Source organism: Bidens hawaiensis, unplaced genomic scaffold, assembly GCF_021521415.1.
Source record: "Bidens hawaiensis isolate Kalapana, Puna unplaced genomic scaffold, B.hawaiensis_p1.1 tig00042676_1, whole genome shotgun sequence".
Lineage (NCBI taxonomy): Eukaryota > Viridiplantae > Streptophyta > Magnoliopsida > Asterales > Asteraceae > Bidens > Bidens hawaiensis.
The window spans coordinates 7,874-22,352 of NW_027497565.1; the positions used below are offsets into that span (position 1 = coordinate 7,874).

The window sequence follows — 14,479 nt, forward strand, 5'->3', positions numbered from 1 at the left end:
CATTTTGGTAGTTTTAGTCCCTGGAGTTCGTTTTGAGCGTTTTCGGGGAATTTTAAGAACCGAAAAGGGTGTTTTTTTATCCAACAACTATAAAACAAATATTTAACATACAATTCATCATTTTGATAATATCGAAAGGTTCGGGATACAAAACGGGTCGGGTTTACATTAAGAATACAAGTATAAAATAACCCGAAATTGACAAATGTCACAGTATCCCCTACTTTAGGAAATTTCGTCCCGAAATTAAGATGATGTAAATAAATATGGATATTTCTCCTTCATCGAGTCTTCTCGTTCCCATGTAAACTCCGCGCCTCGCTGTGATTCCCATCGAACTTTAACTAACTTAATGCGACTTCGCTTGGTTTTCTTTTCATTGCGGTCTATGATTTAAACGGGTCGTTCAACCATAATCATTGATTCATTGACTTGTACTTCATCGAGAGGTATATGGAGACTACCTTCGGCTAAGCACTTCTTGAGATTTGAAACATGAATGGTTGGATGAACACTGGTGAGTTCTTCCTGTAGTTCGAGTCGATAGGCTACTTTTCCGACTCGCTCAAGAATCTTGAATGGGCCTACGAAACGGGGAGCTAGTTTTCCTTTCTTTCCAAAACGAACAACTCATTTCCAAGGGGATACCTTGAGAAGGACGAGATCGTCGACATTGAATTCGATCGGTTTTCGCCGTTTGTCGGCGTAGCTCTTTTGTCGACTTCTAGCGGCAAGTAGGTTCTTGCGAATTTGGTCGATACGGTCGGTGGCTTCTTGGACCATTTCGGGTCCGGTAATTTGAGCTTCACCGATTTCGTTCCAACTAATCGGGGAACGATATTTGCGACCGTAGAGAGCTTCGAAAGGAGGCATACCGATGCTAGAATGGAAACTGTTATTGTAAGAGAATTCAATGTAAGGAATGTGAGAATCCCAATTCCCACCGAATCGAGTACACAAGCTCGAAGCATGTCCTCAAGTGTTTGAATCGTACGTTCGGATTGTCCATCCGTTTGAGGATGATAAGAGGTGCTAAGATCAAGACGAGTTCCCAAGGTTTCTTGAAGTGATCGCCAAAAATGAGACGTGAATCGAGCATCGCGATCGGAGATGATAGTCAAAGGTAAACCGTGGCGACACACGATTTCGCGAACGTAGATTTGGGCAAGTTGCTCAACGGAGTATTTTTCTCGAATTGGAATAAAGTGAGCAGACTTGGTTAATCGGTCAATAATCACCAAATGCTATCGTTGCCTTTTTGTGTAGTGGGTAGTTTCATTATAAAGTCCATAGCAATGTCTTCCCATTTCCATATGGGGATTGGTGGTTACTCGAGTAACCCAAAGGGTTTTTGATGTTCGGCTTTGACTTTAGAGCAAGTAAGACATTTCGAAACGTACGTTGCTACGTCTTTCTTCATACCCGGCCACCAAAAGGTAGAACGAAGATCGAAATACATTTTATCCGCACCGGGATGAACAGAATATCGTGACTTGTGAGCTTCATCGAGTATGCAAGTACGAAGGTCATCGCGATCGGGAACCCATAAACGATTGAGATAATACAATAAGCCATCGGTTTTGTTTCGAGTTGAAGCTCGGCTCCACATGACATTTCGTCGTACATGTTGCCTTCGTCAACGGAGGTATGTTGGGCTTGATAGATTTTGGCTTGGAGATCGGTTTTAACGGTGACGCTAAGAAGCAAGACGGATTTGACATTAACCTTTCGACTAAGGGCATTGGCCACGACATTCGCTTTACCGGGATGGTAGCGAATTTCGCAATCGTAGTCACTAAGTAACTCAGCCCATCTTCGTTGTCTCATGTTGAGATCTTTTTAGTCAAAAATGTGTTGAAGGCTTTTGTGATCGGTAAAAACCACACATTTCGTTCCGTAAAGGTAATGTCTCCAAATTTTGAGTGCGAAAACGACGGCACCAAGTTCAAGATCGTGAGTCGTGTAGTTCTTCTCGTTGACCTTGAGTTGCGTTGAAGCATACGCGATAACTTGACCTCGTTGCATGAGAACGCAACCGAGACCTTGAAGAGAAGCATCGCAAAATACTACAAAGTCGTCGTTTCCATCGGGAAGGGTCAGAACGGGAGCATTGCAAAGCATGCGTTTAAGAGTATTAAATGCTTCTTCTTGTTTGGATCCCCATTCATAAGGCTGTCCTTTGTGAGTTAGGGAAGTGAGGGGTAAAGAGATCTTGGAAAAAATTTTGGATGAAACGCCGATAATATCCGGCCAAACCGAGGAAAGATCGAATTTCCGTGGGTGTAGTCGGAGTCTTCCAATCTTTGAAGGCATAGATTTTTGCGAGATCAACATGAATACCCTTGTCATTGACGATGTGTCCCAAAAATTGAACTTCCTCTAGCCAAAATTCACATTTTGAGAATTTGGCGTAAAGTCGTTCTTTTCTTAAGACTTCAAGAATGGAACGCAAGTGATGCTCATGCTCGGCTTTGGATTTAGAGAAGATGAGAATGTCATCAATAAAGACAATAACGAATTTATCTAGAAACGGTTTGCAAACGCGGTTCATGAGATCCATAAATACCGCGGGTGCATTGGTTAACCCGAAGGGCATGACCAAAAATTCGAAATGTCCATATCGAGTACGGAATGCGGTTTTTGGAATGTCTTCTTCGCGAACACGCAACTGATGATATCCCGATCGAAGATCGATTTTGGAGAAACACGTTGCGCCTTGGAGTTGATCGAAGAGGTCGTCGATTCGTGGCAAAGGATAACGATTTTTGATAGTAAGTTTATTGAGTTCACGATAATCGATGCACATGCGAAATGAGCCATCTTTTTTTTTCACGAAGAGGGCGGGAGCGCCCCAAGGAGAGGAGCTTGGACGCATAAATCCTTTGTCGGAAAGTTCTTCGAGTTGGTTTGATAACTCTTGCATTTCCGACGGGGCTAAACGGTAAGGAGCCTTGGCCACGGGCATTGCGCCGGGCACAAGATCGATTCGAAATTCAACCGGACGAATGGGTGGAAGACCGGTAACATCATCTGGAAAGACGTTGAGGAAATCACAAACAATGGAGATATCTTGGATTTTTCTTTCCTTATGGTCTTTTACCACCGCTTGGGCTAGGAATGGAACATACTTTTGGCGTAAGTATTTTTGCGATTGAGAACACGACATGAGATTGAGCCTTTTAGGAAACATTTTTCCGTAGACCTTGAGAGTTTTACCGTTGACAAGCGGAATCCGAATGAATTTATCATAACAAACGACTTCGGCACGGTGCAAAGATAACCAATTCATGCCAACTATGACATCGAAACTTCCCATTTGCATTGGAATGAGATCGATGGAGAATTTACGCTTACAAAGAGTGAGAGAACAATTACGAAGGACCGAGTTTATGGTGATAGAATTTCCATTGGCAACTTCGACAGAAAAGGGTCGAGAAAGTTTAGTGCGAGGTACGGCAAGAGTAGATTCAAACTTTAATGAAATAAAACTTCTATCGGCACCCGTATCAAATAATATAGAAGCCAAATGCTCGTTCACTAAAAACATACCGTTTACAACATCGTTTGCCACTTGAGCTTGATTAGCATTCATCATAAAAGCTCATCCTTGGTTACCGGGATTTCCTTGAGGTGCATGAGGTGGTGGAGGAGGAGGTGCTTGGATGGCTTGCATGGGTTGGATGAGTGGTGCATTGAGTTGGGGAAGTTGAGGTTGGTAGGTTTGGACTTGGTAGGCTTGGGTTTGATAGTAGGGTATGGTTACGGTTTGGGCTTGGTTTGCAAAAGTGAGTCGTGGGCAATTGTTGCGGAAATGATTTGGGTCACCACAGTTAAAGTAAGCTCGGGGTTGTTGAGGAGGGTTTTGCGGATAAGGTGCAAAGCGGTTTTGGGTGTTTTGTGGAGTGGTTCTTGGTTTGTTGGGTTGAGTACGTTGTGCGGAATGACATGTGTTATTTAGATGGCCAAAACGGTTACAAATGGTGCAATGGCAACAAGGTAAGTGAGACGGGTGATGAAGTTGACAATTGTTGCATAGTGGAAAAGTACCGGTATAGGGTTTCCGATTTTGTGGGGGAGCTTGGGGTTGTTGTTGCGGTTGCGGTTGGGTAACGGCATAGTTTCGGTGGTTTTGTTTGGGTTTCTTTTTGTTGTTGTGGCGGGAAGAGTTTGAGTAGTTGATGGCTTGAGGTGGTGGGTCAACTTTGGCTTGAGGTGCGGGTTCGGTTTTGCTTTTATCACTTTTCTTCTTGATGGTTAGGGTACCCGCCTTAACATGGTTCTCCGATAGCGCACCGGCTAGAGTAATTGCATCCTCAAGGTTCTCAGGTTTGCTACTCATGACTGAGTCCCGAATTAGCATGGGTAAACCTCCGATGTATTTGTCGATTTTACGTTCGAGCGGGATAACCAAATGAGGTACAAGGGTGCTTAATTCATGAAAACGGAGCGAGTAAGTGGCATTATCACCACTTTCTTGTTTCAATTCCCAAAATTCGGCTTCAAGCTTTTGGAGCTCGTGTTTGGGACAAAACTTCTTCATCATGAGTTCCTTAAGTTCGGTCCATGGAAGCGCCATGGCAATTTCCGCCCCTTGGAGATGCATAACACTACCCCACCATGTAAGAGCAGTTTCCTCAAACATGCTCGAAGCAAAATTAGTTTTCTTCGCTTTGGGGCACTCGCTGTGTCGGAACACACTTTCCATATTTTCAAACCATTGCAACAAGGTAGTCGCACAGTTCGTACCAAGGAATTTGGTTGGGTTAGCACCAGTAAATTGTTTATACAAGTAGGGAGCGGGTGTGGGTTCAACGGGTGCTACAACGGAATGAGTTGAAACATATATTTTAGGTATGAAAAATATGCGTTTATATTTTACAAAACCCATCAAAACAAGCTTTGTTTGTCTTTCATGCAAAGAAACACAACATGGTGCCAATACAGTAGTATATGGTTATGAGATGACACAATTGTAGTTTTCACATGAAGATCACGCAACATTGTTCAACTTAACAATTCGCATGTCAAGGGACGAAGACACAAATGATTGAGTACAAAAGTTTTGAAGCTTTCACAGAAGATCGATATTATCATTTTAAATGATGCATAAATCAAGGGGAGACAATACGCGCCGCACTTTTTTTCCCTTAGCTATGGTTTTATTCCACTGGGTTTTCCTAGCAAGGTTTTTAACGATGCAGCATCTCCAAGTGTATGAAGTTGATAACCAAGGGGGAGTATTATGAATAATTACTGATATAGTTATCAACACCTAAAATAGACTGGCTTATTCTCCAAGCTTCTCCATCCATATATTATTAATGAAATCTCCATCTTTCTTCCTGCATCTCTTTCTCATGTTCTTTAGCTATTAGGCTTGTTTCACAACAAAAATGATGTTATGAATGATGGAACCATGATGGCGATAATCAAACTAGTTCGCGGATTACATTGGATTTGTCAAATAATAAAAATAAATAAGGTTTGTTATTTGAAATAAACGAATAAAACTAAAGGAAAAAGAAAAAAAGAAATGAAATATATATATATAGTACAAACAATAAGAAGACTAGAATCTCAAATTTATAAATTTAAGAAAATCTCTTTATATACAACATTTATTGTTTTATCACAAGTATTCTCATCATCATCCAATATTAACAATTTTAGACCACGTCTGCTAGTTACTATGGATAATGCAGCATATAGTCTCCATTGGAAAAATATGGGCATCGAATAAACAAACCAACCCATTTGCCAAAATCGCTTTCACCCATGACTCATGGATGGTTAGGATGAAAGAGATGGGAGATTAGAAGATTAGGAGGGAAAATTGACTATTTTATAACTCAATTGTTAAAATGATTTTGATCCATGAACAATGGATAGCTAGGATGAATGAAATTAAAGATTTAAAGACTAGGAGGAAAAATTAAGCTAGAATTGAATTCAAACTCGACACATAAAGCTTATTAGTTTATTTTATTTGAATAGTAGGATAAGATATGTTAGTTATAAGTGTTAAACTAAGTTGTTACAGGAGCTAAATAGTTGATGCTTATTTGATGAAATGCCTTAGTGAGAAATCTCATAAAATATAGATGAAAATTATGATAAATTGCGCATTGAAAGTGCTCTTGAATGCTTTTAAGTCACGTTGCCATGTTGGGATAAATATTTATAATCACACAAGTTCGTACGAATTATATTGTCTTGGTTTTTAAAAATCATACAAAATCAAATGAGTGCCCGTTTGAGATGCATTTTATAGTGCCGGAAAGATCTTTGAGTATACTTTTTACGTATTTTTAGAATTAATAAAATATAAAATATACAGTAGTTGTACAGAGTGTTTATAAAGTACTGGTATAAACTTAATCTAGTAAGCAATTGGTTCTATATAATCATCAGAACTTATTGAGATCAGTAAGTGGGCCAATGTGCTAGGATTTTTTTTTAAACAGGTACAGCACACACTTATCTATTGCTACTTCTACTTCTAAACAAATCCAGTAAATAATCTACTCCTTGCCAAAGATTGATCCCTGGTCTTCACTCCCAAAAAAAAAAGAGACCTCACCACCCAGCCAAAATTAGAATGACAATGTGCTAGGATTAATTCAATATATATGTGAAATATGTTTGTAAATGTTCTCTTATGCTGATTGATTATAACTAAAATTGACACATTTTAAAAGTGAAAAGTTTGAAACCTATGTGTTTTGTTGAATGAGTGTAAAGTAAATGTCGGGTGTTTCACATTATGTCTTCTCCGTCGGGACCGTCACTAACGGATTGCCGTCGGATCTTTTAAAACTTACGAAGGGTTTTTCCCTTAGTAATCTATCAGTAGTTACATTTTGAAGTTTAATAAAAAAATAAAAAAAAAACTCTTCCTTGAAAATTCCTAAAAAATGTTTGAAATATAAATTAATTATGAAGAAGTCAAGCTCAAAATAAAAACAAGAGATTTTCCTATTTGCGTTCATGTGGTTATGTTATAACGCAGACACACAATGTGCCCCGAAAAGTCAAAATGCTATGCTTGCATTCATATGGCTTCGAAACACGTAAAATTGAATCCCTCGTGCTTACGGAACCATTAGATGGAGTTAAATTGAGGGGCAGCTTAGTCCTTTCCCCTTTACAAAACCTTATTTTCCATTTACCCTTTCAGGTATTCAAGTCACATACTTTGCAACCTTTCATGTTTCTTCTTTGACAAGAAAAGTCTTTATACTTATATTTCTTTCCCACCACGACCGATCAACTACCTCCACCTCCGTCTCGACCTCTACCCCCATCTCCTCATCGCTGTCCACCTCCACCTCCATCTTCATCGACCTCCATCTCTGTCTTCTCACCTACAATCAGATCCAAACACTACTGATCTACCACCAATTGAACACCTAACCACCACCGATTCCACTCACCACCCCAATTCACCAACTAGCCACTACCGATTCTCTTAACCACTGATACCCCTTTGGCTCGCACCACCACCCACCCCCTCCATAGTTGACATGGAATTCAACTTCAACACAGTACTCCGGTCGGAGTATTTAAGGTAAATCCTTAAATAATCGGCTCAGTTTTATTACTTTTTATAGCACCCCAACCTATGACGGAAATGTCGGGGTGCGAACCGTGGGTTCACAGCTCACAAGGTACTATCATATGATAATAAAATATGACAATATCTATTAATTCATTTATTTCAATTTTCAATTCAAGTGTACAAATTCTAAACATGACAAATATAATCCAAAATAAACAACTAAATCCAAAACAAAATAATAATGTAAATAATCTTTATTTTAATGTCTAAGGTCCTTCTAAGCGTTCTTCATCTTAACTTCAAGTCAACTGATAACCTGCATATTGGTAGAAAATAAACATAGAATTTGTCAACACTAGGCTGAGTGAGATAATCACCAGTTTTCATGATATAATAAATATATGTAAATAGGCAAAACGAAATAAATGCAAGTAATAATCAATCAAACCATGAGGAAATAATATGTCAGTTGACAATTGCCATACGAAACGGGCGTTGGCTACTGTGATAGTCGTATGATCATAATATAATGTGATTATGATGGATCTCTCTGAATGCGATAAAATAAATACTTAAACAAGTAACAAATAGCATTTGATCTAGTACACACAATATTTGCGTTTGCTAGTTTGTGTATGTATATAATATAAAAATAAGTATTAGTACGCATATGTCCCCAAAGATAATTAAAATCAGTAAAATAAAGGGGAATGATATATCTCACTTTATTACTTAGGTGAGTGTGCGAAAAATAAGAATAAAGATAATAAATTAAGCGAATCGTCCTTTAGCGCGTCGTCTGAGACAAAATGAGCAGACCTGAAACTTTGGGACAAATAACTACAGTTAAAATCGAGAATATAGCCGCTGGAATCGATCCAAAAGGATGTCTTGAACTCCGGTTATAAAATAATTAACGTTTAAGCGAAATGGTACTGACCAGAATTCGAACAGCAAGTCAAAAGTTGGGTTTTGGTCAGTAGAATTAAAACCTCAAAACAAAAATAAAAGTCTTCTGGACCGAAAGTCGGTTTAGACCAGAAGTGTTAGAAATTGACTGGTCAAAGTTGTTGACCAATATGCCATTAAACGGGCTGGAGTCAAATTGACTCATCAACTCCCCTCAATTCAGAAATTGATTGAGGGTTATCGACTAACGAGTAAGAAAGAACAACTTATCATTACACAACTTACCCCGAAAACGCTTAAATCAATGGGAAACGAAAGTCAAACGTCGGAAATATAGCAAGGTAAAAACAAATACAAGTAACTTTAAGTAATATAGTAAAAACGAAGGTGAAATCATCGGTTTAGTGAGGGTGACGGATGGGAGAGTAATATTTAAGTAACATTATAGGGTTTGGAGGTGTGGTTTCTTTAAATAATCATTGATTCAAATTGTAGAATAAGAAATCGACTAGTTTAGGTAAACGAATAATATATTGATGACGAAATCGGGTCTTGTAATCTTCAATATATCGATCAAATCACAAGAATTGAACCTAGACACTTTTCCATAACAGATTAAATAACTTTTAGCTTAATTTTTGTGATTTAAGGTTGTTTAGGGAAAGATTTAGCATTAAACGAGAATCGAAAACAAAATTGGCTGATCAGACCTTGCTTTGTGCGAGCGAAGGATCCTAGGCCCTTCCTTTTCACAATGAAAGGGGGGGGGGGGGGGTATCAGCTTTTAATTTGTGACAGTTTTAGTCCCTGAAGTTCCAAAAATGCATTTTAGGCCATTTTAAGCGATTTTAAAAGTTTCTAAGGGCTATTTGACATGACTGAAAATTAAGGAATTATAACTAAGTCAAGCACAATTAATTTATTAATAAATTCATGATTTTATTGATATGAAAGATCCGAATTACATTAGCGAATCGGGTAAACAAATACGAATACGAACATTGAAAAACCGAAATGTTACATTATCCCCTACTTTTATGAATTTCATCCCGAAATTAGAGAATTAACTGTAGCGAATAGATGAGAATATTTTGTCTTCATTTGATCCTTACGTTCCCAAGTAAACTCTACGCCTTTTTAGATTTCCAACGAACTTTAACCAACGGTATGCGGCTTCGTTTAGTGACTTTATCCTTGTGGTCCATTACTTCAACGGGTCTTTCAACAAAATGCATGGTCTCATCAATATGAACTTCATAGAGAGGTATTTGAAGATTACCCTCGGCAAGACACTTCTTTAGATTTGATACATGAAATACTGGGTGAATATTTGAGAGTTTAATAGGAAGTTTGAGCTTATAAGCAACAGGACCAATTTTATTGAGAATTTAAAAAGGACCAACGAAACGAGCATATAACTTTCCTCTCTTTCCAAATCTAACCACTCCTTTCCACGGAGATACCTTAAGAAGAACACGATCACCAACATTGAATTCCAGAGGTTTCCTTCTTTTATCTGCATAACTCTTTTGACGACTACGAGCGGCGAGAAGATTCTAACGAATTTGAGTAATATGATCGGTCGTTTCTTGAACCGGTTCAGGACCAGTAATTTGAGATTCCCCGACTTCATTCCAACAAATCAGAGAATGACACTTGCGACCATACAGGGCTTGAGAAGGTGCCATTCCAATACTAGAGTGAAAACTATTGTTATACGAAAACTCGATGAGCGGTAAATGAGTATCCCAATTACCCTCAAAATAGATGACACATGAGCGAAGCATATCTTCTAGAGTTTGAATCATACGCTCAGACTAACCATCGGATTGCGGATGATAGGCAGTACTGAGATCCAAACGAGTTCCCAGGCTGACTGAAGCGACTTCCAGAAACGAGAAGTAAAATGACCATCTCTATCGAAGATAATGGTTAAAGAAGTTCCATGATGACAAACAATCTTTTCCACATAAATCCGAGCCAACTGATCCACATAATACGTTTCCTTGATGGGTAAGAATTGAGCAGATCGTCAAGCGATCAATGATCACCCAAATACTATCATGTTGCTTTCGGGTAGAAAGAAGCTTAGTAATAAAATCCTTAAAAATATCTTCCCATATCCATACGGGGACGGGAGGTTGTTCGAGTAAATCAAAAGGTCGATGATGCTTGGTTTTTACTTTAGAGCATGCGAGACATTTCAAAACATTGAGAGCAATATCTTTCTTCATTCTGGGCCACCAATAGATGGAACGAAGATCAGAGTACATTTTAATCGCACTAGGATGAATAGAATACCGTGACCTATGAGCTTCGTCCATAATGAATGTGCAAAGATTATCACGATCGGGAGTCCATAAATGATTAAGAAAATAGAGCAAACCATTGGGCTTAGATTCCAGTTGAGATTCTGTACCACACGATATCTCATCATACATGTTGCCTTCAAAGACGGATTTTATTTAGGCATCAAGAATATGCTCTTCAAGATCACTTTGGATAAGACCACAAGTATGAAGAACTGATTTCACTTGCCTCTTATGACTGAGAGCGTCGGCCACGTCATTCACTTTACCGGGATGGTAGCGAATTTCGTAATCATAATCGCTAAGCAACTCGGCCCATCGACGTTGTCTCATATTGAGTTCTTTTTGATCAAAGATATGTTGGAGACTCTTATGGTCGGTAAACACTACGCATTTGGTACCTTAGAGATAGTGCCTCCAAATTTTCAAGGCGAATACAACAGCACCAAGTACGAGATCATGCGTTGTATAATTATTTTCGTGTACCTTGGGTTGTCTTGAAGCGTATGCAATAACCTTGCCTCGTTGCATGAGAACACAACCGAGACCTTAATTAGAAGCATCACAGAAAATAATGAAATCTTCATTATCTTCGGGAAGAGCAAGAATAGGAGCATTGCAAAGCATGTCCTTAAGGTTTTGCAAAACTTCTTCTTGCTTTGACCCCCACTTATAAGGTTTGCCCTTGTGTGTTAGAGTGGTGAGGGGCAACGCAATCTTTGAAAAGTTCCGAATGAAACGACGGTAATATCTCGCCAAACCAAGAAAAGAACGAACTTCGGTGGGAGAATTCGGTGTTTTCCAATTCTTGACGGCTTAAATATTTGCAGGATCGACATGGATACCTTGTCGTTGACAATATGACCCAAGAACTGAACTTCTTTAAGCCAAAACTCACACCTCAAAAACTTGGCATACAACTGTTCCTTCCGTAGGAGATCAAGAATAGCATGTAGATGTTCTTGTGATCGTTTTCGGTTTTTGAGTAGATCAAGATGTCATCGATGAAAAAAATTACGAATTTATCCAAGTAGGGGTTTACACACACGGTTCATAAGATCCATGAAAATCGTCGGTGCATTGGTTAGCCCAAAAGGCATAACATGAAATTAGTATTGCCCATATCGAGTACGGAATGCGGTCTTGGGGATGCCATCTTCATTAACGCGAAGTTGATGATAACCCGAACGGGAGATCGATCTTTGAGAAGCATGCGGCTCCTTGAAGTTGATCAAAAAGATCATCGATGCGAGGGAGTGGGTGACGGTTCTTAACAGTGAGTTTGTTGAGTTCGCGATAATCAATACAAATGCGGAACGAACAATCATTCTTCTTCACAAATAAAACAGGTGTGCCTCAAGGGGAAGAACATGGGCGAATAAAACCCTTGTCTGAGAGTTCTTGCAATTGATTCAGGAGTTCTTGCATTTCGGACGGTGCAAAACAATAGGGTTCTTTAGCAACGGGATTTGCCCAGGTACAAGGTCAATACGAAATTCGACTTGACAAATAGGAGTGAGTCTGGCAACGTCATCAGGAAAGACGTCGTGAAAATCACATACAATCAGAATATCTTGAATCTTCTTCTTATCATGATCCTTTTCCACTACAAGCGCTAAGAAAGTAACGTACTTCTTACGTAGGTAACAACTATTTAAAATTTATTAATAATAAATAAAAAAGCAAAAAAATTATTATATAAAAACAAAAAAGAAAAGGGTAAGAAAAAAACATAATAAGACAAAAATTAATAGGTTTTTTTAAAGAACCCATCAATACGTCGCAAATAATACTATACCTAGTATTTATGGGTTTTTTTTAAAACAAAATTACATGGTGGGTAAAATCCTATATACAATAGATGATGATATTATATTTTCCACCTACTACTACTACTACCAGCACCCATAACATATGTCAACCTGCCATTGATTCTCGTTTTGAATTTCTTTGCTTGTGCGTTTGTACAACTGTTGTGCTGGTGGGTCCCACACTCTCTCTCTTGACTGCATACATATTCTGCACTCAATTCAATTCCAATTTGCCACACCAATCAGCAAATTAGGTAGGGTTTTTGTTTCTACGATTGATTAATGCCTCACGCTCGGATGTACGTTGACCAGGAAGTCAACTTCATCTCGATTATTAATCGGTTCAGTAGATAATTTGATCTTTTGCTTCAATTATTATTGTTAGGTAACGTCTTCTACAATCTATCTTCATTTTGCCTATTCATCCAGTATGGTTGATTATGCCCCTAAAAGAGCTTAATTAGTATGTTGCAGGATCCCTAACCCTAAAATGTGATGCCAATTCGATTTTCTAGTGAAGGTGAATAAATAAATACTGGATATGACTTATGATAGCTTAGTTTCTCCCCCAGCATCATCAATCAGTCCGGCCGTGTCTCTCGATAGCACGATTTCATTTTACAGTAAGATTTTGCATTTTCTTTTTATCATTTCAACACCTGTTTTCTGATTGATTGTTGTATTTCAGATGAGTATCTTGTTGATGATCCCTCAAATGAGAGGTAAAATCAAGAATAAAGTTAGACGATAGATCATGTATTTGTTGGTGGGTCCGTTTTGCTTGATTATGTGATTGTTTGCTTACTTTTAGGTTTCTCAAAGAGGAAACAAGAGTTGATTGTTCTAGTTTACACCAACCGCATCTAGCAAACGGAGGTATAGATTCTCATATTTGGTTTCCACCTGAACCGGAAGACAAAGAGGATGATATTGAGGGCAGGGTTGCGAATTTTGATGATGATGACGATGACGATGATGTTTATGGTGATGGTATGAAATGGGGCAAACCGAGTAATCTTAGCAGTTTTGGTCAAGAAGGGAGTGGGGAGTTTTAGGTTTAGAGAGGAAACACGAAAGGCATTGAATGAAGTTATGAATGGAAAGTTTAAGGCACTTGTGGAGCATCTTCTTAAATCTATGAGTATTGACAGTGATAATTGGGTGGACACAGTTACTGCTTTATCTTGGGAAGCTGCCTCATTTTTGAAGCCGGATTCTATTGAAGGAAAAACAATGGATCCTGATGGATATGTAAAGGTCAAATGTATTGCAACTGGTACTCGAAGTCAAAGGTTGTTTTATTCTTAGTACTGCTTCTATTTACTCACCTTGTGTATGTGTTCATATGTATATGTTGATATTGTTTTTATTTGTTGCAGTGAAGTTATTAAAGGGTTAGTCTTCAAAAAGCATGCCGCTCACAAGCACATGCCAACAAAGTGTAAAAAGCCCAAGTTGCTATTGATTAAGGGTGTGCTTAGTGTGTCTTCTGATGGATTGTCATCGTTTGAATCAATGAAACAGGTACACAGGAACAGAATGTTTAGTCAATGTGGCAATATCGAGTCTGGCCCAGTAAATGAACCGAGTGAACAGTTTGTGAACCGTTCGGAGGGAAGTCGTTTATTCAATAATCGAACTAACTGTGAACGGCAAATTTTGTTCATTGGTTAAATGAACCAATATGAACACATCTCGTTCGTTCATTTATGTACGTGAACATTCACTTATTTAAACTTGTTTATGTTCGTTTGTTTATGTTCATTTATGTTTTTTTTAACTTCGCTCATTTACCTTCGTTAATTTTCATTTTAAATATATTGGTTGTTTCAACTTTGTTTAGTGTAACAATTTTTTAGGCCCAGCACACTATTTTCACATCAGTTTTAACT

The 14,479-nt window shown here is 38.5% G+C and overlaps 1 protein-coding gene across 1 annotated transcript; it reads left to right on the forward strand.

The window, feature by feature from the left end:
* The first annotated feature begins 13,128 nt into the window (after positions 1 to 13,128).
* Positions 13,129 to 14,106, forward strand: LOC143593762 (uncharacterized). Its single transcript, XM_077073281.1, has 4 exons — positions 13,129 to 13,210; positions 13,276 to 13,309; positions 13,399 to 13,879; positions 13,967 to 14,106. The coding sequence occupies exons 1-3, from the start codon at positions 13,129 to 13,131 to the stop codon at positions 13,640 to 13,642; spliced, it is 360 nt and encodes a 119-aa protein (XP_076929396.1). The 3' UTR covers positions 13,643 to 13,879; positions 13,967 to 14,106.
* The last annotated feature ends 373 nt before the right edge of the window (positions 14,107 to 14,479 follow it).

What these genes read in the sequence shown, in the direction of transcription:
- LOC143593762 (XM_077073281.1), top strand. Translation starts at nt 13,129, where the DNA reads ATGACTTATGATAGCTTAGTTTCTCCCCCAGCATCATCAATCAGTCCG. An exon ending in TAGCACGATTTCATTTTACA is followed by an intron (nt 13,211 to 13,275) that starts GTAAGATTTTGC and finishes GTTGTATTTCAG; the next exon opens with ATGAGTATCTTGTTGATGAT. An exon ending in GATGATCCCTCAAATGAGAG is followed by an intron (nt 13,310 to 13,398) that starts GTAAAATCAAGA and finishes GCTTACTTTTAG; the next exon opens with GTTTCTCAAAGAGGAAACAA.